This window comes from Accipiter gentilis, chromosome 33 (assembly GCF_929443795.1).
Source record: "Accipiter gentilis chromosome 33, bAccGen1.1, whole genome shotgun sequence".
In the NCBI taxonomy this organism is placed as follows: domain Eukaryota; kingdom Metazoa; phylum Chordata; class Aves; order Accipitriformes; family Accipitridae; genus Astur; species Astur gentilis.
The window spans coordinates 20,759,676-20,784,590 of NC_064912.1; the positions used below are offsets into that span (position 1 = coordinate 20,759,676).

Below are 24,915 nucleotides of genomic sequence, written 5' to 3' on the forward strand. Positions count from 1 at the left end.
CATGGGGCCTCTTGGGAGGTGGCAGAGCCCTGTTGGATGGGGAAGGCCTAAAAGCAGGTATTGAGAGAAGCAGCATAACTGAACCTGTAGTACCCATTTGGAAACGTCTGTCTCCGTTTCTGCATGGCCCTGCCTTCCTGTCTCTTGGCCCCTAAAGCTAATACTAGCAGACTGTTATTCAGTCCGTGCTTTGCCTGCTTCTCTCTTCCCCTTCTCTGGCACTAGACCCATGTACATGACTGACTTGATGGATCCTGGCTGTAACGCTACCACTGCAGCATTGCAGCTGTGTATGGAAAGATCTGTTCCTTACACACTCTAGGATTTGGACATGGAAGCACTGCAATGCTTGTTTGCCTTTGCTTCCAGAGTTGCCCCATTGAGTATAGTGCAGCAAGATGCTATGGAAGAAGTACAGGACAGGCAGCTCAGGGATGCCTCAGGCATCTGAGCACAGTTGGGCAGAGGCCTTGGATGGAAGAAGTCTCATCTCACATCTAGACAGGGCTAAGAAACAGCTTCAGGTCACTTAAAGAGCTCTTCTGTTGGCCTTTTTTTATACAAATGTTGCAAGAAGGTACTTTTATATTCAGCAAATTACTTGGCCTTTTAAATGTTAACCCTTTAACAGAAATTCCTCAGTTTCTCCATCACTAATGAGTAATTGCAGATGCAGCTACTTTACGTCAATCTGATAATCTGAGCAGTTTTTTATTGGTTCTTGAGATTATCTTTAAAATCAGGCACAGTAAGCTCTGCTTTATTATGCCACTGCTGCTACTGCCTGATCATCAAACCACACAACCTAAACTATCAAGGGACAGAAGCAGAACGAAAAGTGACGTTTCCTTTGAGCTGGTAAGACAGTTTAACATATTTATGTGCTATGCCTGCCAGTAAACAATGATAGGACACATCTACTGAGCCAAGATATTGGAAAATAATTTCTTTTTACTTAAATGTGGAATTCTATGCTGTTTCTTGTATTAGGAACCCAGAACAAGAAAATCACCAGAAGGGTCTTTGCACTTCTGTTGTGCTAACTTGCTGAGCACAAAACGACACTATTGTGTTAAGTCTGATCTGGATTGTGCTAGAAAGACTCACCATCTTGAACAAATGATTTTTAGGTACTCTTCTCTGATTGAAACAGGTGAATGTAAATGAATCCAGCCAAAACAGCCCTTAATATTTGGGAATTTGCAGACAAAAATCTGCTTTTTAAAATGTATGTGTGTGTATATATATGTGTGTGTGTATGAGTATCGCTTTATTCCAATAGTCATCCTTTGTAGCAGCTTTTTTTTTCAGCGTCTGGGATCCAAGTCTGTCAAATCTAAAAGTACATAGCTGTTCATGACCATCAAATTGTGGAAAAATGGGTCTCCAAAGATGAAGAGAGAAAAAGACTGGTTATATGGGGTTCTCTCTGATAATCTGCGCAGATGAGGAAATCCTACTACTACTTCCTTATACTCCACCAGTTCACATGCTGATTGTGTGAGTCTACTATGTGCACTTGACATGTTTCTGTCAGACATGTGCTTAGAGGACTAGGTATTCGGGAGACAGTTAATCTATCGTTAATTTTTCTTAAAGGACCTACAGAATATTTTCTTGTAGGCAGGGATGATTGAAGGAGTGCCCACAATAAACAATCACACTTAGTAGCACAATGGATCACTCTGGAGAATGTGCACCTGCGGCTAACCTTAACAGATGGAGGGATGTGCATGTTGGTACAGACGTGCTATTGCTGTCACTGGTTTACTTCATAGGTGCGAGTCAGTGTCCTGCCTTTCTTTACTGCATTTTGGTGCTGCCTCTGGAAGAGGTTGAAGCAAAGGAAGGGATTATGGCCAAGGGAGGGCAGGTCATCTATGACTAATTGCTAAGATGTAAGGAGTGGAAACAGAGTGTTCAAGGCTTCAGGTCTGCTGTGCCTGCTTCCATTGTGCACCACTTGTATCCTGCTATGGGATGGAGAGTGAGCAGACCATGTTTTGGAAAAAATCAGAGCCTGAAGCTTCTGACTTTCTCTGATTTAGGTGAGCATAGCAGACCATATGAGTGAGCTGCAAGAAGAAAAATTGCACTGACAAAACAATCTATATAAAAGTTGATGGCAGAGGTAGGAGTCCTGGCTGTCTGCTGTGGGCTGGCATATAATATCACTACATGTATCAAAGGGTACTCAAGCATGTTGAAGAATCTTATGCACTTATCTCCACATGAAATTGTTGCTCGTGCTTTTGTATGACACCTCAATTTCATGTTTTATCAGGCCTTTGTGAAGCTGATCTTATCTATCTTGTAGTCATCCAAAGGTCCTTTTTTTGTGTCTGTCACTGAACCCATTACATTTCTCTACACAATTTTTCTATCTCCCTTTCTCTATCACATCAAACATAACTTCTTGTCCCCACTTTCAAAGTCACTGACAGCCTCTCCTTGTCCTCTTGCCATCTCTCACTTCTGTATCAACTCTATGATTCCACTTCCCACTAGATCATCAAATCATCTCCTCCTAACCTTCCTCCATGCTACTGCTTACATACTGAAGGTGCTGCCTACAATTGTCTTGAAGAATGAGGTTGAGGTAGCTCAAGTCTCTTCTTAAAGCTCTGCTTTGCCAAGTTGCTAAAACCCAGACAATATTTAGGCTACTCACATGCTAAGACTGTGCTGACACCTTCTTGTATTACTTTGTCTCTCAGTGGTATCTACCAAATAATTTATTTTACCCTATAAATTCTTAAAAGCAAAGGCTACCTTTATTGTGTGTTCTACTGGACCCCGAATGTGAGGGTTAGCTATAACTTTGAATATGGATTTCTGGTAATACAAACAGATACAGCAATAACAGTTGATCACTTGTCTTTCTGTTGATAAGCAGTTGAGAGCATTTAGAAAATCTGTTTTGTACAAATTCTTGTTAAAATGCCTTGAAATTACTTTTGGGACATGGAGGCAGCTGATGGAACCACAGGAGGGGAGGGGAAAGGCATGGCTGTAAGGCCTCATTTCCTTAAGCAGATAACAGACAGAAGAACTCTGCCCTGGAAACATACAGAAAGGACAGAAACACCATTGCAACCTGCTTGAGACCACCTGAGAACTTGATGTCACCAATCAGTTTCTGCTGCTGAACCAACACCTGGATTGGTGGCAGCATATCAGTTCAGGGCTTTCTCTCAGACATGTGGTCTCTTTCTTTCCTGCAGAGTGAAGGTGGTTCTTCTCCCTTCCTCTGACACCTCCCACACCTACAGTTTTCACAGGGCTTTTCTGCCTTCACCCACAACTCAGTAGTGTTGCAGAAACTGGGTGTTAAAACAACAACAAAAAAGCATCAAGCAGCCTGGCTAGTGATTTGATTTGTCTTCAAGTCCCCCAGCTGCTGTAATAGCACCTTTGCTGCTACCACGGGATATAGGGCATGCCAATGAGATGTTGCCTTGCAATGGTGCTGGCACCTTATTGGTTTCTGCTTGTTTCCTGGCTTGGTAATCAGCTTCTTGCTTTCCTCCTCCTGCAGAAAGAACAGGCACTGTTCAGAGATGATGGTCACTGGGAAAATGATGAATGCCTGCCGTGTCACCAAGAAGCCCTTCACCCATCCATTCTCACTGAAATTGAAAAGTGCTTTTGCACTTGCCTCATTTTTGTCCCATTCTGTGGCTGTCTGCTGTCCAGCACCAAGAAGAGCTGAGGTCTGAATTGACCATGTCCAGTTTCTTAGAATCATAGAATTGTTTAGGTTGGAAAAGACCTTTAAGGTCGAGTCCAACCATCAACCCAACACCACCGTGCCCACTAAACCATGTCCCGAAGTACCATATCTACAAGTTTTTTGAACACCTCCAGGGATGGTGACTCCATCACTTCCCTAGGTAGCCTGTTCCAATGCCTGACAATCCTTTCAGTAAAGAATTTTTTTTCTAATATGCAATCTAAATTTTGCTACATGGCCTATCAGAGCCTTCATATTGACCTACATAAGAGGAAGAGAATTTCACCAAAGCAGTCATTTTCTTCTGGGACTTGCTAAGACAGTTCATCTGTGGTTAGGCTGGGCTATCATCAGCTCAACCTGCCTTAGGGTAATGTCACAACTCTTTTCCCACTGCTGAGTGACTTGAATCAGGTGGGAAGCACAGTGAGTATGAAAGATGAGAAAAGGCATCAGAGCATCTCTAGGATTCTTGCAAACAAAGATAGCAGCTATTTTCTTGCAAGGCCAAACTTATTGCAAGCATCAGCAGACATTACTCAAATGACCTCACTAATATGTCTCTATGCTTGCACTTAGCATTTCCCCTGAACACTACAAAATGTACAATTATTTCCTTTCTTCATAAGTGGGAAGTGTCTGGCAGTTACTGAGAAGTGATAGGGCCTGTTCATGAACCAGGTTTTTTGGATGTGGTACTTACTACAGGCTTACCTTTGCAAGGTTGAGGACTGCCCATGTTAAGAGAATGCTACCGTGGTCACTTTAGGATGGACAATTATAACTAAGTCCTGCACCAATTTAATGATTTCCATCTGAGCTAAGGATTTTTTATTATTTTTTTATTAAGGTACCTAACCAAGATTTATAGTCTACAAGTCTTGGATCATATGTTTAGGCAAAAGGTTTCAGCAATAAAGATAGTTCCCTTTTGTACAAATTCTGCACTTTGTTTCTGTCTAATTGTAACTACCTTCAGTGCCCAACTACTGGATTCTTTCCAACTTTCTCTAATAGATTTTAAAAAAACCAAAACAAAACAGACTTTTTTCCTACCTGAAATAATCTTCCCATGTAAGATACTTATGGCTGGTGTGAAGTTACTACTTAGCCTTTCCTTCTGTTAAGTTAAAGACGTTTAGTTGGTCTTTAGTTGCTCATTTCTGAGGAAAGTTATCCAGGATTAAATCATTCTTATAGCCCTTTTCAGAAGTATTTTCATCTTTCCAGCAACTTTTGTTTAAAGTGTGGATCCCAACAGGAGAAATGAACTAATAATGGTGTTATGAATGCTACATGTAGCCACAATAACACTTCTTTTAATTGATATGGATCCACAGTCTGTGCGTTAGCTCCTCTAATTGCATTAACGTACAGCAGACTCTCATTTACTGGTTATGTGCTATTTCCCCAAATCATTTTCTGATAAGCCTTTCAGAACTCAGTTTTCCACAGCCTACTTATGACTAACATTCATGGCTTCTAACACTCAAATTTGCATTTAAACATGCTGTATTTGTTTCCAGGTGAGCTGGAGAGCCAGGAAATATCTGTCATGTTTCAAACATTGCAGAACTGGACAAAGAACTTCTTGCAGTGGGGGGGTGGGAGTGTGGGGGGGTGGAGTTTCTCAAATTAGTAGCAATTACCTGGAAATATTCTGGAAATATATCTTGTTCTATGTTTGTTTGTTTGTGTGCCTGAACAAGTTCTTGTAAGCACATGTATAATTCTACTTAATGCAGCTCTCTCTATTTCGTATTTAGTCAGTCTTACTGTGTTTATCACAGAGATCGTATGCAACCCTGATTAGAATGATAAGCAGGAGAGACTTCATGCCTCCCAGCCTCCCTCAGCTAAAATCAGCTAATGGTGACACTTCCTCTCAACCCCCACTCTGAAGAAGGTCTGCAGCAAAACAGGATATTTACCAAAAAAACATAAATGAAGAGGTGGTGAAGTGGAACCCAGAAAGATTCCTTTTCCTTTGTCAGTTTTTGAAACATTGTAATTATTTTACTATTTAATTCAGAAAAGGGACACCATAAGCAGGCACAATTATAGGAAAGATGTTGATATGTGGATGCTGCTGTCCTGCTTTGTGAAATCTGGGACTGGAAGGATACACTTGGGCATGGAGTCCAGCTCCTGCTACTGTTGATTACATCAGATCATGTAATCCCTTCAGAAAAACAATCCTAATAATTGAAATACCACAGTCCTTGCTAAGCGTAGGCTCTTTCTCACTGACTCCTATTCAAGACTACTTCAGACCCCTTGTTGATTAGAAACCACAATCTTATTCTACAGCCAGGCTATACTCATTTGGTCTTGTGCTAATGCTGTATTTAGTGGTTCTCCTATCCTGACACTTCTCCCTCCCTTTTCCCCAGCTTCTTCTGAAAGAGGGATCATAACCCCTGGCAAATTTTGGTTGGGTGGTTTTTTTTTTTTCTTTTTTGCAATAACTAAGCTAAGCTCTTTCAAGACAGATCATTCTCACAGTCTCTCGCTACCCCAGCACTAGAGCTCAGTTCCGTGTCCATGCTGGTCAAGCAGTGCAAACAGTGTTCCTCCAACATTTTTTGAGTTTTTCAAGTAACTGTTTTTGTCTATATTTATTAGTGGTCTCTGTCTACAAACTCGCTCCATCTTTTCTGAGTTCCAGGCTGAGTCATGGGCTCCTTAGAGCAGCACACTACCTGCAGAGGTGCTGGGCTCATTTGCTGCATTAAGGTAATGGCAAATATTGCAAACCGAAAGCATCTTTAAAAAACACTGTATATTGCTGAGTAGATCAGGTCAGGATTCTTCATATTAAACTTTGTTTGCTGGAAAATCATAAAATCAGAGAATTTTAATGAAAATATCATTTAAAATGAAAACTTCATTAGGAAAGACTTCACAGAATGGAATTTCTGGTTAAAAAGAAAGAGGAGTCCAGCATAACCTTGTAGAGAGATAGTGTTCCATATTGCAGAAAATACACTTCAAATATCCTTACACCATCCTTCAGTAAATTAAGTAACAACTAGGCCCTAAGTAGTCTATATCCTAAATGAGTGCTTTGACCAGGAGCGTATCAGCTATTCCCTCTGTTTCTGTCTTTTGGAGGTGGTTTTTTTTGGTTTGGTTTTTGTTTTTGTTTTTTACAGCAAGGAAATACTTATGAGAAGGAAACATGACCCCAAGATTCCCACACTGCAGATGAGCAACTAGGTTATCTGCCTGGAATTTTAGCTTCTTGTATATGTGTGTTTGTGTGTCTGAGAGACAGAGAAAATTATGTTAGGTCTTTATTTTGTTCAGATACAAAATGGGTGAATTTCTAAAACAAAAAATCTGTAGGATAGAACAGTTTTTGTTCCTGACCTCACACCCTTTCACACTAGCTCAGGACAAGTCCAAGTGGCTTGAAGAAAGGCGCTCTCAAAAGTTTTGTGACACCAGCATGCCAAGCAAGTGTTCTTCTAGTGAAGAGAAAAGGGAGGTGCAGAAGACCAGTTACTCAACTCCCTCAAGATAAAAAAGAACCATCATTAAAGGCAGGCAGCATTTTTTGTGGTGCAGCTGGCTTTCAGTAGGTGACTACTGGTGGTGGACAAGCTCATGACAGAAAAAACTATTGAAGCCTTGAATATGCAGAAGTTTTGTCTGTCTGGGAGGCCCCCGAGCTGCAAGTATCTGGAGGCTGAGAATGTTCTCAGAGAAGACTATCTATGCTTCCTTTATTGCTACAGTTTTCTCTAAGCATCTGGTTTTTGTTACAGTAAGAAACATGATACAGGGAAATACGAACATTTATTCCAACCCACTGCAGCTCTCTACTGCTCTTAAAACGTCATAAATCGGATGCCAAAAAATGCAGGAAGAAGGAAAGATAGAACATCCCACCCCACCCCCCCACCCCCCCCCACCCCCCGCCCCTGATAAAATCGCAGGAGTTAAAGATTTCCTTTCAAGCAGCTGGTGCTTTAGATTCCTGTGCAAAGTACTATTTACTGCCATGAGAAGAAGAGTTCCTATAGAAGAAATAATATAGCTGAGCTGGTGCCCTGTCTGACAGAGTCAAGGTCAGCTTATGTCAGAGCTAGGAGAAGCATGTAGCTAAAGCTTCAACCTTCTGGTACAAATACTGACAAAACTGCTTCTAACAATTGTTCTGTTTTAGATACTGTCTGGAATGGGAGGAGATGTGTGGCAGCTGGGCCTCCAGCTGTGCATTACTGCTGTGCTGTTCTTTGGTGGAGGAAGAGGGAGAGGTAAGAGGAGATCTGGAATAGGTCCACTGTGGGAAGAGAGGCACATGAATGTGCTCATTTTTCATTCACAGACCCTAAAGTATGCAATGCAAGATCTTGTCACTGCCCTTTCCTAGGAACCAGGACAGCTGGCTGGCAATGTCAGGCCTAGGGAACTGGGCACATACTGGACAAGCTGGGCAGCAGAAGAAACGTAGCCACTGCCCAAGGTCCCTGCCCTTATATCTTACACTCATCTCATGCAGTGAAGTGCAGAACAAGAGAGGAAGAATGTCTCGAAGAAGGATAGATGAGGTGTCAGTAAAGAAAGCACTAGCACGTAATGCATTTGATATACCAAGAAAGGCTTCATCAGGTGATACATGAATGCAGCTCTGGTCTCCTTCCTCTGCAGAGTTCCCTGGCAGCCTGAGCTGCCTGAATAACTACGTGACTACTGTGAGCTGCACGTGGGCAACGGAGGAGCCCGTAGGCAACGGACCTTTCCACCTGCATTTCACCAAGTAAGAGATGCACACCAAGAGCTGTCTGTGGCAGCCCTGGCCCTGGCACGAGCAGGAGAGTGCAGAAGAGCAGAGATGGGGCCTGGCTGTGGGCTTTGTCCCCTCTGCAGTGGAGACCTGTGGCACAGCTAGCTCTGCCACCTCATCGCCCCATAGAGGGGATGCCTCGGAAGCTGCTCCCTCTGCGCCCTTTTGTGGGCCCACAGCCTTGGGGGTGCAGCAGAGGTCCAGCACACGCAACTGTGTGATCTCATGCTGGCTCAGGGCAGTCTGTCTATCTGTCCAGTGTCCCCTTCAGGCAGGGGCCTCTCAGCACAGAGAGCCTTCCCATCCCAGCCTCCACTCCCCATGATCTGGGGACTTTCAGAGCCCATCCCACAGGAAGCTGCCTAATCAATTTCTAACCACTTCTTGTCTTGTTGCCTAGAAATTAAACCCTAGTGGTTTAATCTAAATTAGTTAATATATATATACATGCACAAAAGGATTTTGAAAGTCCAGTGAGATATAAGCTTTAATAACAGGTTTAGAGTATTACGTGAATAATTTTTCCTCTAAGAGAAGAAATCGGGTGAATAGTTTGCTAGGTGATAGGATAATAAGCATTGTGATATGCTAACTTGAGATGAATGTGTTTTAGATTATGTAATAATGTTGTCTTGACTACCAATAACTAGTGAACTATTACACGAGGGTAAGCCACGCTGACATTAGATGCTTCATATGTTCTGGTAAGGTTAAGTCAAAAATAGCCTAACTCTTAATGACATTGGATTTTACATCTATGAAAAAATGCTAAGCTGATAAACTGTGGTATCCCAGTTTATTGTGGGGTCACACGCAACATGAAATACTTGCTAATAAATTGCTACATTAGATAATTTAGTAATAGAAGACTGTTCTTTGGAGCTATTTCCCCAAGATGATGTTCTCTGTCATTTGTCCTGTTATGCTGTGCTGAAGCTTGTGACTATTTAAAAAAAAACAAACCTCAAACAAACAGCAAACCAACCTCTGACATGTTTTGCTGTCAGTACTGGTTTGTTCGTAGCAAGAGGCTTTAATGTACAACTTGTTAGCTCTGTGCTGTGAACTTGTAACTAACTGTCCACCCACTCCTACCCCCCTACACCAGCTGCTTTCTTGGCAGCAACACACAGCAGTGCTTTCACTTTCAGAGGGAACAGGGGGCAGCTCCTGGGAGGTTTGGTGGTCTCAGCAGTGAGGTTATGAAAGGTGTCTCCCTCCTCCTTCTTCAACCCTGCTGCCCAGCCAGCTTCAGCATTGCTTTCTCTGCTGTCTGCACTAAAGAGGTTCATGTTCTTCCAGAATGCGGTGCTGTGCTAAGCTGCTACCCATCTTTCATAAACTGAAAAGTACTTAATCATGTGACTTAAAAGAAACTTTCAGCCCTTTTATTCTTCCAGCCTCTGGTCAAAGGGCCACAATGCCAGCTGCAAACTGACTGCCACAGATAGCATGCAGAATCAGTACCACTGCACAATCCATTTAGCCAGCCAGATCTTGGAAACAGATGGTTATAGAGTCTCCCTCCAAGGCAACTTCTTTGGACGTAATCACACGTACATTACCTTTCCAGAGTACAATCCCCGCAAGCACAGTAAGTATGAACCAGGGCAGCTGAGAGCTGAGGCTCTGCCTAGCAGCTTTGGGGTAGGTCTGATATGCTCTCTAACAAAGGGTTACTCACTCTCAAAGACAGTGAGGGAAAATAATGGAAACAAGCCCCACTGCCCAGCCCTGGAGAGTGCACTATGTGGACTTCATCAATAAGGATGCAGTCCCAGTGTCTCTCCATTCTGACTTTTCCAGGACTTCAGAGAGGGCTGGCTCTGGAGCACCTTTCAAGTATACTTCTCATCTGCATCATGATTTCTTGTGCTGTGGATAACGTACAACTGGATTGCCTCTAATGTTGGGTTTTTTTCCTAAGAAATGAAGTCATGAGGAATCAAAGTCATGGATCTAATTCAATGTCCCATGGCCTGGTACTTCAGAGAAATGCTCTAGTATTTGAAATCTCAGAGCCTGTCTATATTAGTGGTATGTTGGAAAAGCAGACCATGACATTTGGAGTGGTCCTTTGCTTGCAGGACTATCCCCAGGTCTATCTGAGTTATCATTAATTTATGTCAGTTCCATAGCTGTTCTGACCTACCCCATAAGCTAATTTGGTCTACTGCTGGTCTTGGTATCGCTCTTTAGACCCAGCTTTATCTTCAAAGACTTTAGTCAGCCTAGTATCATGCATCTCCTTCTGTGGTGTTCATGTCCCAAATATTGTGAAAAAACCTACCTCTCTGTTTGCAGTAAAACTTGATCCACCTTTGAACATCCAGAGCAACGCCACTGCCAGCAAGTGTCAGATATGGTGGAGTGTGCCTTGGTATCTCGTTGACATTCTTCAGTATGAGTTGCAGTATAAGGAGTACAGCATGTCCTGGGAGGTAACTGGATGAGGCACACACTGATACTGCCTTGCTCTTTGGGTGCAGTGGCCTTGCCACTCAGCTCAGGGCCTTCTGGGAGCTGGCTGTTTTAAGCTGGCCTTCCTGGTTTCCCACATCAAGGCTGAAAGATTTTATATAAAACATCAATACTGAAGATTGCTCAATCTTCTTCTCCTGAACCCTGCAATCAGAAGTCATCCATCGTCATGTAGCCCTCTTCTTGCATCCAAGAAAAGAGGATTTGGAAAAGAAAAGGGGGGGCGGGGGGTGTGTGTGTGGGGACAGGAGTATTTAAAAGACCATCCCTTTGCCTGGCCTTGTTAAGAGAAATTCTTTGTAATATTTTGCAGATCGCATTGAACAAGACACTACCCAGTTCACTGCCACAGATAGAAATTGAAGCCACAGAGCTTCGCAGTGGCATTGCTTACATTGCACGAGTTCGCTGCAAAATTTCTGAAAATGAGGATTCGTACCATAGTCAGTGGAGTGAGTGGAGCAAGACAACAGTGTTTCAAAGAGAAGGTACAAAGATTGTTATTTTTACCTTAATTAATGTCTTTTCATGTCCATGGTCCAAAAAAGGGAAGATACCTGGTAAAATGAAGCTTTTCAAATCAGAACCAGCTTTCCTCAAGTTTTTGTAGTCAAATCACTTTCCTTGAGGTCTTTAGCAGCCTGTTTCATTTGCATTGCTCGGTTCTTTGGGTTTCTATCTTGACTTCCAGACATTTGCTCAATTATTTTTGTGCTGATTCTTTTCCTAGGTGTACCAAAACTGTCTGAAAAGATCCTAAATACCAGAACCATGCAGTTCTTGTTCATTCCTCTGAGTTTTGGTACTCTACTCTATTTATGTTGGAACTGCAAGCTTTCTTCAAGGTATGTTACAGTTTTTCATTCAGTTCCCCTTGATCTTTATAGCCTGAAGAGGGTAAATCAAGTGTCCTTATATCCCTTTTGCTTCCTGTTTCTGCTGCACAGATTCAACTGTCTTCAAAAGCTCTTTTGACAGTCTTGGGACATGATGTTCCTTGGCTGATGATAGTTAATGACCCACTATGTGATCCTTAAGGAGACCAAGTGCTTTTGTAGCACCCAAACTCAGCTAAAGCTCAAGGTTGAGGGTGTCTTGGAGTTAAAGAAATTTAAACCAATGGAAATTTTTTTGTTAAGTTCCATGTAGATAAATCAAAAGTGCAAGCACACAGCAATCCGTAAAGCTGGTTAAACTGATGAGAATTTGAAGCTACTTGTGACATACCTGGCAGTAGTCAGTATATAAAATACCAATACCAATATAGGCAAACTACACTGACTCAGATTCAGTGTTTCTTAGGTTCTGGGACCAAGTTGTACGGAGAAAAAAGTGTTTCTAGAACCTTGGTTCAACCATCCTCTGCAATTTTTTATGCTGGCAGAGCAAAGGTAAATCTCCTATCTCTTCCTTTTCTGCCTTGACATACATTATTATGCTCCATATACATATCACTCTTAGAGAAACAGAATACATGATAAAATATTTTTACATGATAGACTCGATAACAAAGGGACTAGGATGTCTGGCAGAATTTCTCTGTCTAAATGTACTGAAACTAGAACTCTAAAACATTTCCAGAAACAGTGGTTTAGCTCAAATAAGTTGCTAAACAAATGTAGAAATAGCTTGGTGCATATAATGAGTAATAGACTAGTACTGACTTTGCAGCATATAGCATTCCTCAGAAACTTTTAAGACTATGCTTCAGGCTAGAAATTTTAAATGCATGCACAGGAGGCAGACAAACAATTGCATGAGATGTCAGAAACTATGTGAAATGGGCTTCTCGTGCAATCTTTCTAGCATAAGTGTGGGGCTTTCATCTAATCAGTGTGCTGTATCACCGAGACAGAATACAGAAAAAATTGTCTGTTTTTTTTATTTTAAGTGTTGTTTTCTCACTTCAGGGCAAAAAGCCTCTCCTGCTTTAACATTCCCACGCCAGCTGCTTTCTTTCAGCCACTCTATAATTTGCACAATGGGAATTTTAAGGTAAGAAGTAAGTTTCATTTCTTTCTTATGACCCTCAGTTCATGAGAGGAAGACTTTTTTTCTGGGATTAATCATTCTAGCTCCTGAGCAGGATTAGTGACACATGGTTCCAGTCTTCCTGGGAGTTTATAGTTTCTCAGTTTCCTGCCTCCACATACCAGCTAAACCACCAGAGCTTCTGTCCAGTTTCTCTGTCCTCAGAAATAAAACCCCTCCAGTCACTCACTCCCTATCCATGCTGAACATGAAAGGTGCACCCTGTCTTTGCAAAGACAAAGCAATACAAGCAGCTTGCAGTATGTTCTGGAGGTAAAATCTTGAAAATTTCTTGTGATATCTTGTGAAACTAGCAGCTAGATTCTCTACCCTATTACTCTAACTTTGCCCAGTAGATTTGCACTAAATCTCTGGATTATTGTGCCAAAGCCACATAGAAAGAAGAGTTATTCTGCAAACTCCAACTCTAAGCATAATGTCCTGAACTTATTGATCCTTTCACTAGGACTGGGTTGGACCTAATGAGGCTTGTAGCCAACTTGGAAGAGAAGAGTCCAGGAACTCAAACAAAGTGACTGCAGATGGAGTTTCTGAGCTAAACACCCAAGAACTGATTTCCCAGATCTCCTTGAAAACTATGGAAAGCACAAATCTGGTTGCTGCAGAAGAAAACTTTGTATTTGCCTCAGGTCCAAGCCAGCAGTACGTTCCCAGCAGGAATCTAAGAGCAGAAGAGACAGAAGTGAGGCTGGGAATGTTGTTTGCAGAAAACCACGCAGATGATACAGTTGGCCTGAAAATCTCTGAAATAATTAAAGCCAACCTTGAGACCCCTAGCATGGGAAGGAATTATCCCCCTCACTCACAGTATGGAAAGGGTGACTTCCTTATGCTTCAGGAATCTTTAGAGATAGCAAATGTGTCCTTCAGCAGCAGTGACTATTGTACCTTGTGTGACAATGATACCACAGGTTTGATTTCTGCTGAACTACTGAAGCTCTCCAATGGTAATAGTCTTGTCAAACATCAGAATGATCGGAGCGACCTTCCCTGAGGAATACTCCCTGCAAAGGTTTTTGTGCTGTCCTCTCACCTCCCAACACTGTCTTTCCAAGTGGCTTAAACGGTGACTGTGCAGACAATTACACACACGTAGCATTTTTAGGTAAAACCTCAATTTCTGTACTTCAGATGAAGATTGGGACCAACTCCTCTGGCTAGCAAATACTACCCCTACAGGCATGGCAAGGCCTGACTCTAGCAACATCGGCTGTCTCAGGAGACACTTGACCATGCCCTTCCCTGTATTAACCTCCTGGCAGCAGCAGAAGTCCAGCAACCCCCTAGCCTAAGGAAGCAGTAGCAGACCTGCTGTTTTTCCTCAGTAAGAGTTATTGCAATTCTGTGCCTCTCAAAAGCAGCAATATTTGCAATATGCTGAACCATGATTTAAACTCCATTGTTATTTTAAAACTATGTACGTTTTTTCATAAAACCATGATAAAAAATTTTTGCTAAAGAGGGTAATTTTGCTTTTTAATATGATATTGATGACTTCAAATCGTTCTTTATCAGAATTTATAATTGCACTATTTAAAGATAATCAGGCAGTGGGCCTTGTTCTTTATTATCCTGAATGGCTGTAACTTTTTATTTTGCAGTAATTAAGCCCCATGTACTGCTTTGATTTTAACAAAAATTTATTCCGAGGTTAAGTGGCTGGCCTGATCTAATGGAGAAAGGTGAAAAGCAAAAGTAGCACAAATAAGCGTTATTTAATTACAAAACAGGCCAGGCCCACTGCCTTTCCAGGGCTTTTATTATTTCTCCAGAATTGACAAGTCCTTTGCCTATCTGCTCAACAGGTACAAACTCTGAGCTGAATCTCTGGTGGTTTACTTTCTGCCCTAAAACCAACTTTCTGCCCTACACAGAAAATCCTATATATGACTGATTACCCACCAAGCAGATTCCTGGACTCTCAGTTACATCTCCTAGATGTAAAGGGCTCAACAGTTTTAGCAAGCATACTGAAACGTGTGCAAGTGCATCTGCACTAGCTGGCACGTGCATGCATACAAGTCACATTCATTCCCTCCGCTTTGGGAGTGCTTCCCTTTTCTCTCTGGTGACTGTTAGCACTGATCAGTTTTGACAATGCAGAGAAAGATTTCAGTTATAAGTAACAAAGTAGATCGAGACACTCTTCCGAAATACATGTGCTAAGCCAGAGAACTAGTGGGGGAAGTCTTCCATCTGGGAGAAAAGCAGCAAAAGAATAGGGAGTTTACACCCAACTTGTGTGACAGCCACAGGAGGTGCCAGCAGTGATTTGTTTTCAGTGTTGTAAGCAAAGGGCTTTTCTGATATCTGAAAAAATATCCCCTTTCTAGTCCTTTGTGCTTTTTATCTTCTAAAAACTATATTCAAGGGTGCTTTTTATACTATACCACAACCTAATGGCGTGAGAAGAATGTGGTGTTATTGTCATTAACAGTTGCTATAATTTCCTCTGGAGAAGAAAATCTGTAAAACAAGACCACATGCTTGAAGGATTTTGGTGATGCCAAACTTTTAGACCCCCTACTGTGGCTTGATTTGGTGTCCCAAGTTTCAAATCTTCAGAATTAGTCACGCTTCCTGAAATTGTCAGATCAGTTGTATCTTAAATCTCTCAGATCTTGACAGCCCTTGCTTATGAACATGTTTGCACAGAAATTGAACCAGTTTCATAAAACCTTGTTCAGCTAACAAAATATTCTGTACTGGTAATATTAGCAAAAGGAGAATGGGAACAATTATATTCAGATGTGATTAAGGAGCTGCAGGTAAGGCTATGGAATGGAGACCACAAAACTCAATGAGATAGAGAAGCAAAAAAAAACAGAGAGATTGAATGTAGTAGGAAATTACTTGAGAGAAATGAAAAGTCAAAGATGCTGCTGTCTGTGTCCATCGGGCCAGGACAGGAAGACTGTAAGAACTGAGTCTGGAGATGATGACAGGCTGATGGTTAAAGGGCTGAAATGATATTGCAGCATCCGTGGTTATCCAGGTGAAACTCTAACAACTTTGAGCTGCTTCTGCTTTTATGCAGCTACTTATAAAATGGGAAAAGTGCAAAGAGGAAAGGTACCATAGAAAATGTTGTTGTAGCCAGAAAAAAAGAACAAAATGCCTCTGCTTTACAATTAGGCCTTCAGAACAATAAAAGCCTCATTTTTTTTCAGCCAATGAAAAACTACAATTTTTCTAGAAAAAGCAGTGCATAAAAGCCCATTGTTCTGTACTTTTGCTTTCTGTTTTTGGTTTTGGGTTTTGTTGTTTAGGGTTTTTGTTTGGGGTTTTTTTTGTGTCATGCTTGAGGCTGGTATTAGGTTCAAGCTATGGTTTTTCACAGCTTCTTCCAGAATCTCTGAACTACTCTAAGGCTGAGTTTTCCTTCTAAGTGTGAGATATATATCTATATCTCTCTATATATTTATATATAAAAATATATATATAGTGGAAGACAGAGAACTACCATCTGGTAAGGAGACATAATGTGGGCTCTGGTCAAGCCTCTGAAGCTTTCACTTCCTGTGACTACGGAGTGTAAGCTATATGTATCATCTGCAACCAGAACAAAGTGGCCAGTATTTTCCCCTTTTTTTCTTCCTGTTGAGTTTTGTCAGAGGAAACAATTTCAGAGGATATTTAAGTAATGCTTGTAAGCCACTAGGGAGTTGAAAATGTTCTGTGACAAAGATTTTTAGTTGTGGGTTTGTTTTGTGTTTTGTTTTTTTTTTTCTCATTAAAGTGAATAAAGTAGAAGAACTAATGCTATGATTATTCAGAAGTAAATAAAGCAGAGGAATTAATGCAACTTTGATTTTTCAGAAGTTAGTGCCTGAGAGCTTTGGAAAGAACTTTAGTTTAGAAAACACTGACTATATGAATCATTAGGAAAAGCTGGTTTGAAAACATTACAGAAGAACTAGGAGAGGGAAGAACTAAATGTGCTTCCTAGTTCACAGACCAAAGCACTAAGCCAGTGCTGCTGCTACCACTATCAACAGAAAAAGGTGGCTCCTGAGTGAAGATATATTTTACAGCTCGTAAAGCCAAGGGGGACCAGCATGGTGAGCTATCCCATGGCATGTGAGTACCAGTATAGTTCTGCTAGTGCCCACCCAATAGCTATACCTCTGGTGATGTGTTGGTGTTCCCAACACTGAGTGATAGCAGCTGTATCTCTGTCAGACATTCTGTTGTTTAGTCATCTGCATGCTCATTTCGAGGGGGTAAGAAGATCAGACTGCATATACTGACACAAACTCATTTTGAAAGAGCAGCAAACAAGTCACAAACATTAACACACAGCACTCAACCTGTTGTGCCCTCGCAGTTAGGATGACTTGTCTTCACAGTGTGGCTTCTAATGCATCAAAGCAAAACGCAAGCATCAAATAGTGGTGTTTGGCATGCTGAAACATGCCTGGCAGCCCTGAGCTTCAGGGCTCAAGATCACTGATCTGCAAATGCCTGCTCAAAGGTGCAGAAGCCAAGCATGTGAAAGCAATCTTTTTTCCTGAGACTGCTATTAGTCAATGGCCAAATAAAGCCACAAAGCCATAAATCGTCTCCTGGTTAAGTAAGTAGATAGGAGGAGAGTAATTCCAAAGAGAAACAAACTTGCTCTTTTTAGTTTAGTTTTGTTAAATTTGGTTATTGTGTAAACAAAGGATAGAGAATGTTGGTTAGACTCGGAGCAACACCATCTTACAAACTGCCCAGTGTGAACTCTGTCAGTTCCAGCTCCACAGCCCTATCACTCCATCTTTCCTGTATTGCTGTGCTCCTGTGAGTCATAAAACCTGTGCTGGTAAGTCGTTCTCTATTAGCACAGGCCTTTCCAGACAAGCATAGTTTCTTGAGTCTCCCAGCATCCCTCAGCAGAGTGTATGCTCTTTCACAGAGCCATCCACATGTTCACTCAGGTAGCCAGTAAAAACACCCAAAATTGAAAATAATCTGTTTAATCTTCAGTAATTTAATCTAATCTGCAGATCTGTTCCTGCTAGAGGCATAGCAATTCTGAAGACAGAGGTGCTAATCAAGTACAGAGATCTAAACTATTAGTTCTAAAGCAAGAACTGTAATATTTGACAACATACATGTTTATGTACTGGTGATCATAACTGGAAAAAAGGAGGGCATGTTCTTTTTATGCTAGGAAAGGGAATGAACACACAGGGGCTTTTGTTTGTCTGGTTTTAACAACATGCAAGCCAAGGATTAAGTTGCAACACAAAACTACAGCACTTGGATTGCTGCTTCTTTGATGCTCATGAAGCCAAATTAATTGACAAAACACAAAATCCCCGTGTCAAATCTTATCATTTTAGGGCTGGTGAGCATATTGATCTGATCAACGTACTTCCTATTTTCAGTGCGTATGGAGTGCGGCACACAAAATGCTGTGACAGCACCAGCTCTAGATATCACGTGCATGTACAACAGCCCAGTATTATGCGGTATTTGCCTCTGTCTAGAAGTAGTACGTTTATATTCATATAGTACTGCAGGCCCAACACAATATGGCTTTTTGAGCCAAGCTGATTCACATGAAGCCTAATATAGGCAGTACCAGAGCGCAGAAGTAACAGTCATTACAGTCTAAATGCAAGTACTGAGCTGTCTTTTGTATTTTTTTCTAATGTGATCTGCCAAATGCTGGAAAAGTTGTAAGCCATAGGCAAGTTTAAATAAAGCATTAGTTTAAGAAAAGAATCAGGGCATCAATGTGGACAGCTCAGTGAAAACTATTTCATAACATACTTTTACATTCAAAACCAGACAATGGATGTATTCAGAATGAGATTCACAGTACTAGAGAAAAAAATTAAGAATGCTTTCACATAAATCAGCAGCATGCCTCACCTGGTTTCAGTGTGCAGAACTGGTTACCCCAACTTCATGAGATTAGTTTTCAATAGCTTGCACAGTGGTTCTGCCAGCTCAATATATTGCACTAGGAGGTGCACCGCTGCCAAATACTGAGGTAATGCAACCTTTCGACTCCTAATACCAGTTTCTTCTTTACATAGCTAAAAATCATATATGCCATTTAAAGACTAATGATCCCTCTCATCACCTTCCCTTACCTTCATGCCCTAAAATCTGCACTGTTGCTACCACCAAACTGAGGTTTTTTTGTCTGCTGGAAATAAGGACGAAGTTAGTTATTTAATCAGCATTCTGTGGGAGGGAGAACACAGGATGCATTCTTCCCTGGCTGGGAAATCTTGGACCAGCTCTAAAGAAATAAATGGAGTCAGCTCAGCAATACTTCTGGGGCTAGATAGTCCAGTGACATGAAAGTCACTTGCCAATCTGAATGGAACTTGTGTACATGAACTGAGAAGTCTAGGGTTTGTTTACAATACGCCTGTCTCTGATCTTCTTACGTTTGTTATAGTCAAAGTTTTCCTATTGCTGGAATATAGTTGCTTGCATTTGCAAACTGTGTATTAAAAATTAATTTATCTCTCTGGGTCTAACACCCAAAGAGCTACATGTGATTTTGTACCTGTATGGTCAGTTACAGAAATGCTTTCCATAGCCATATGATTCAGATACTTAAGTGAGAACACAGCTGGAATACATGTCTCTATGGAGAGAACTGCTGTGTCTAGTCTGTCTTAGTGTCACGGCTTAAAGTGCAACAATAGGCCTTAACTGGCCTGACCAGTCTCACCTGGGACTCACATCCTCTGCCCAGGGCCTGGGAGCTCCATTTTACCTCCATTTAGGCCTGAGTGACTGTCCTGGTTTTGGCTGAGATAATTTTCTTTCTAGTGGCTGGTATAGTGTTATGTCTTGGATTCAGTATGAGAATAACGTAGGTAACACACTGATGTTTTCAGTTGTTGCTAAGTAGTGTTTAAGACTAAGTCAAGGATTTTTCAGCTTCTCACACCCAGCCAGCAAGAAGGCTGGAGGGGCACAAGAAGTTAGGAGGGGACACAGCCAGGGCAGCTGACCCAAACTGGCCAAAGGGATATTCCAGAGCATATGGCATCATGCCCAGTATATAAACTGGGGGGAGCTGGCCAAGGTGGGGCGGATTGCTGCTCGGGAACTAACTGTGCATTGCTCAGCAAGTGGTGAGCAATTGTACTGTGCATCACTTGTTTTGTATATTCAAAATCTTTAATTATTATTATTGTCATATTATTATTATCGTCATCATAATTATCATTATTTCTTCCTTTCTGTCTTATTAAACTGTCTTTATCTCAACCCACAAGTTTTACTTTTTCTGATTCTCTCCCCCATCCCATTGGGGTAAGGGGGGGAGTAAGTGGGCAGCTGCATGCTGCTTAGTTGCTGGCTGGGGTTAAACCGTGACAGTGACATCATTTGTCTTTAGTTTTGTTTCTGTGTCATTTCCCAGATGGCCTCTGGACCTAGGCTTTAGGTAGGTGATATTTTGGACGGACCCCTTGGGTGGATGTTGTAGCTTGTCTCCAGTCTTCTCTCTGTCCCTGACTCCTGGATGGACCCTGGACCGATGCTGTAGCCTTGTTTCTAGCCCTACCTGCTAGAGAGACCTCGGACCTGTGTCGGAGCATCCCTGCTGCTCCAGGGCTCCCTGGTTGGAGCCTGGAGCTGGGTCACCACCTCACCTTGTCTGGAGTGTCAATGAACCTTGCTACCAGCGTCGGGCTCTGCCCGCTTTCTTCAGAGCCTGCGGAACTGCCCGATGGGTGGTGGGGGACTGCCTGTGCTCGGGTCGCCTGGCCGGCTCCCCCTGCCGCTGCAGGGCAGCCCGGCCGGTCTCTGGCGGCTCCCCGGCTCGGTACCGGTGCCCTCGCAGGCAGCGCCCCGTCCCGCAGCATGCCATTGCCACCTGCTGGAAGAGCCCCGTTTTCACAGGCTTCCTGCCTGTAAAACTGAACATTGAGACCCCGTAGTGTTTCTAAAATGCTTCTTTTGGTCCACTCTAACCTACTAAATTACTTCTACGTTTTTCCCTCAGCTTGGTAATTAAATGTCTGTCATCAGGTGGATGGCAAAGATGCAGACAATTCTTAAAAAATCACCATTGCAATTTATTCAGCAGGGTAGGGGAGGTGCAGTTCACCTCTCCGAATACTGCAGTGAACTATCTTAAGACAACACATTATTTCCTCCAGGAAAGGAGTTCTTCCTTCTATCTGTATTCTTCTGCAATAATGTGTATTCAACAAATCCCGTCAACCCTGTTCAGGAAATTAACTAAGGCCATACCAGGTACTGGAAGAGAAGAGGTGTGACTGCTTTTACACACTGGTAAGAAATGCAAAGCGGTAGAGCTACTTAAACAGAACGGCAGGTTTAGAAGTTTAAATGTGGTTATTGTGTAAACTTCAGCTTAATCACAAGCCACCATATACTAAATAAGTAGTTCAGAAAGATTCACAGAACATGTCTTCCATAAATTGATTAAACTCAACGTAGATGAATGCTCCTGATCCAACACAGAAATGAGGTTCTCAAAACATTTTGTACTAAATAGCTGGAGAAAATCATCTAAGCAGCTTCCAAGTATGGATCAGTGTATGAAGGGAATGCTGTCTCCACATTCATGTTTGGGGACCATGGAAATGGGATTTAAATTATGCTTAAAATAGGATGTCTACAGTCAGAGGCAGAAAGGGAAAGATATTTTAGACACCTTCTGTCACTGTTATTGGTGAAAGGCTACATCAGTTACACCTGCTTTGTGAATTATGTTTACACTACTGCTGTCATGTCTTTTGATTTCATTTTTTCCTGCATTTTGCGTAGGACTACCCTCCTGTTTTAATTCTCTTTATATGGATTGCTACACACTTTTTATTTTCCAAAGATAATGTTTTTTCTTAAAATAAAACTACATTCGGTAGGTAGTAGAGAGATTATGTTAACATGGCCTCCACAGCTTCTACTGCTTGCACTGTGAAATGCAAACACATGCACCACATGTAGCAAAAATGCTACAGCAGCAATTAACTGCAGCTGTAAAACACCAGTTTACTTTTTTGACAGGAGTAATGGTTTGGGCACACCTAAAACTAGAGTAGGCTTTTTCTAAGCCGTCTCATTTTAGAGGTCATGTGACAGCAGAAGATTAGCACGCAGGACTGCAGAGGAATGTATCTGCACTTGAATGTGGTTCTTGGAAAAATTACAAAGACATTTTCTGAATGATGCTGTTGACGTCATACAACCTTGCAGAGTAGGAAGAGACTTGTAACTTCAGTAGGCAAAAGCATAAGATACTCTTAGCAAGGAAGGGTAGGCAGAAGATTTGTTGTATTATTTTTAAAATTTTGTAAATAAACTGGGATCATGGAAAATAGAGACTTCTGGGAAAACATCAATGCTGAATTATGGTATGGCAAGTAGGAGAAACTCTGCCAAGTAGCAAAAAGCTTTTGTGTGGCTTAGGGCATTAATGCTGTAACAGTGTTGGTGGCTACTGAATGTTTTGTCACTCTGCTGGTTTTTACATATGCAAATTCAAACAGACCCTCCTGGCCAAAAGGCAGGCTCTTTTCCATTTGATCTGGCAAAATTTTTCTATCATCTGTTCACAGTTTTGGCTCTGTACCTAGACAGTATGATAATGGTCCACACAGCTGATTGAACAGTCGCATTTATGTTTGTTTATGTCCTTGCATATTTTTATAAGGCTTGAAAAGCATCAAGCCGATCACAGAACTAGTAAAATTTATGGACCACACAGAGCAAAGTTTACAGCTATTTCAGATGTTACACAGCCCAGAGCTGTGAGCACAAAAAAAAAGAAGGAATGAAGAACGGCAGACTCATAATAATATTACATGACTATTCAATTGAACTTATGCATCACGACAGTTCTGTTCAGACTCGCTTCCTATTCCAGTAGGGCTATCTTAGGCTGACAGGATATTCTGATTCACTTGTATCCCTGCTTATCTGGGCTGCGGATCAGCCGTACAGCCTACACATGTATCTCACCCTATGTGAGCTGAGGCAAACACAAATCTGGCAACAGCATCACTATAGGCAAGTTGCTAGGTTCTGCTGCTTAACATCAGACAAACTGTAGCATTTTCCTTTATAGAAAAACAAAGTATGGTGCCTTCAGAACAGAGGTGGTAAAGCACACAGTAGCATCTAAAGCTGTTTCATGAAATACCAGTATATTGTACCAATTAAAGCCTTTCAGCACGGAAAGCATTCATTGGTGCTGTAAAAAGAAGCATTGCTGTGTCATCCTTTGAGACGAAGACAATGCTGCAGAGTCCAATGGCTTCATCTTGCAGAGGTTTAGAGTACCAGACTTGCTGGAAAACTTGTACACTAGAGATTTTTATCTCTTGCTCAGTTGAAAACAAACTGAGAAACTAAAATTAAACAGAAAAGGGGCAGCAACAAAATCTACAAGTTTGTCAGCAGTCTGAGGAAAAAGGGAGAGTAGAGGCCCGTTACTGAGCAGGAAAGGGAGTGAGTAACAGATGATGTGCAATGGATTGAAGGATACAGCATCCCCTTTCTGTTTCAGTAGAACAACATAGTTTAACAATGGAGATAATTAATATGATTCATTTTAACATGATGATAGTAGCACACACAAAATCTGAGTTAAATCCCTTAACAGGTGTGTTAAATTCTGCAAGGCCAGACAGAATTTGCCCTAAAGTATTTTTTGCAAAAACAAAAAAAACCCCAAGTGAACCATAAATAACTACCTGAAGCAGTCTCTGCAATGCTGAAAATTATTTCTGAGAAGCCAGGCAGGATGAGAAGCCTAGAAGACTTTTGAAAGATAAACAGTCTCATCTTTAAATGTAGGAAAAGTAGGGCCCAAAATAATGATAAAGCAACTAGCCTAACTTCATTCTTTAAAAGGATTCTGGAATAAATTACTAAAAATATTAAAAAATATTTAGAGGATTAAAAAGTACGAAACAATATAAATTGATACATCAACTTTCATCTTTGACAAAAGAGGTTACTTGGTGATGATGGGCAAGAAGTAGATATTATATAATTTGACTCTGGTAGGATTTCTGACACAGCTCAATTTTAAAGGAATACTAAGGAAGCTAGTTGGCCTAAATGATACCACCTAGACTTATGAATGAATGATTACACTTCTTGAAAATGCATTTGAGTCTAATCATTAATAGTTTCCCATTAAACTGAAATACCATTTCAAGTGGTATTCCAGGAGTCTATCCTGGCTCAATCTTGGTCTGATTCAGTATTTTCATCAATTTTGGTGACAAAATAGAAAGTATGCATACAAGATTTGTGACACTGTTCCGAGAAGGATTTTAGTCATTTTGGGAGACGAAAATGAGGAGAAAAAAATATTCTGACAAATTTTAAGTACAGTGTAAATAACATGAAATTCCATAAAGTACAAAGTATTGCGCTTTGAAAGGGAAAGCAAATGTATTAATATAAATTGGGAAATAATAGGTTAATAGCAATATACTGAAATAGGATGTGAGAGCTGCAGCGTACCATAATATAAATAATGAACAGTGAGATGTTACTGCAAACAGACAAATACTATTATAGCACATAATAAGAGATATGTAATTTGAGAACGGTAGCAAGTACTTATTTCATTCTACTTGTAAGAAATGAGGCCGCAGTTGAATAGGATATCCAAGTCTAGGAATGATACCTTCAGGACAATGTAAATCAGTTGGAAAGAATCTGGGGAAGAAAACACTGCCTGTGAGAGAGGCCAAGAATTTGGATAGTCTGAAAAAGAGTGAAGGTGTACTTGAAAGACACGCACCCCCCACCCCCCCCCGCGCCCAACCTCTTAGAAAATTATAATCATTTTTCTACTTGTTGCTGAAGAAAAGGAAGAGAAAATCATCATACAGAAAAGTTGATTTAGGCTGGC

The 24,915-nt window shown here is 41.3% G+C and overlaps 1 protein-coding gene across 2 annotated transcripts; it reads left to right on the forward strand.

Annotated features, from left to right (window-relative positions):
* The first annotated feature begins 765 nt into the window (after positions 1–765).
* Positions 766–18,798, forward strand: LOC126034087 (interleukin-9 receptor-like). Of its 2 annotated transcripts, none has more exons than XM_049791334.1 (9): positions 766–858; positions 7,905–7,995; positions 8,390–8,498; positions 9,926–10,119; positions 10,830–10,966; positions 11,320–11,494; positions 11,737–11,851; positions 12,917–13,001; positions 13,504–18,798. In XM_049791334.1, exons 1-9 carry the CDS (start codon positions 766–768, stop codon positions 14,050–14,052), a joined length of 1,548 nt encoding a protein of 515 aa, XP_049647291.1. In that variant the 3' UTR covers positions 14,053–18,798. The 2 variants fall into 2 exon arrangements, with proteins under 2 accessions (XP_049647291.1, XP_049647292.1); XM_049791335.1 differs by lacking the exon at positions 766–858 and adding an exon at positions 6,405–6,469.
* The last annotated feature ends 6,117 nt before the right edge of the window (positions 18,799–24,915 follow it).

Excerpts from the sequence above, each read along its gene's own strand:
- LOC126034087 (XM_049791334.1), top strand. The coding sequence starts at position 766 with ATGCCACTGCTGCTACTGCCTGATCATCAAACCACACAACCTAAACTA. Across the intron at positions 8,499-9,925 it reads TTCCACCTGCATTTCACCAA|CCTCTGGTCAAAGGGCCACA; the intron begins GTAAGAGATGCA and ends TTATTCTTCCAG. Across the intron at positions 13,002-13,503 it reads TGCACAATGGGAATTTTAAG|GACTGGGTTGGACCTAATGA; the intron begins GTAAGAAGTAAG and ends TCCTTTCACTAG.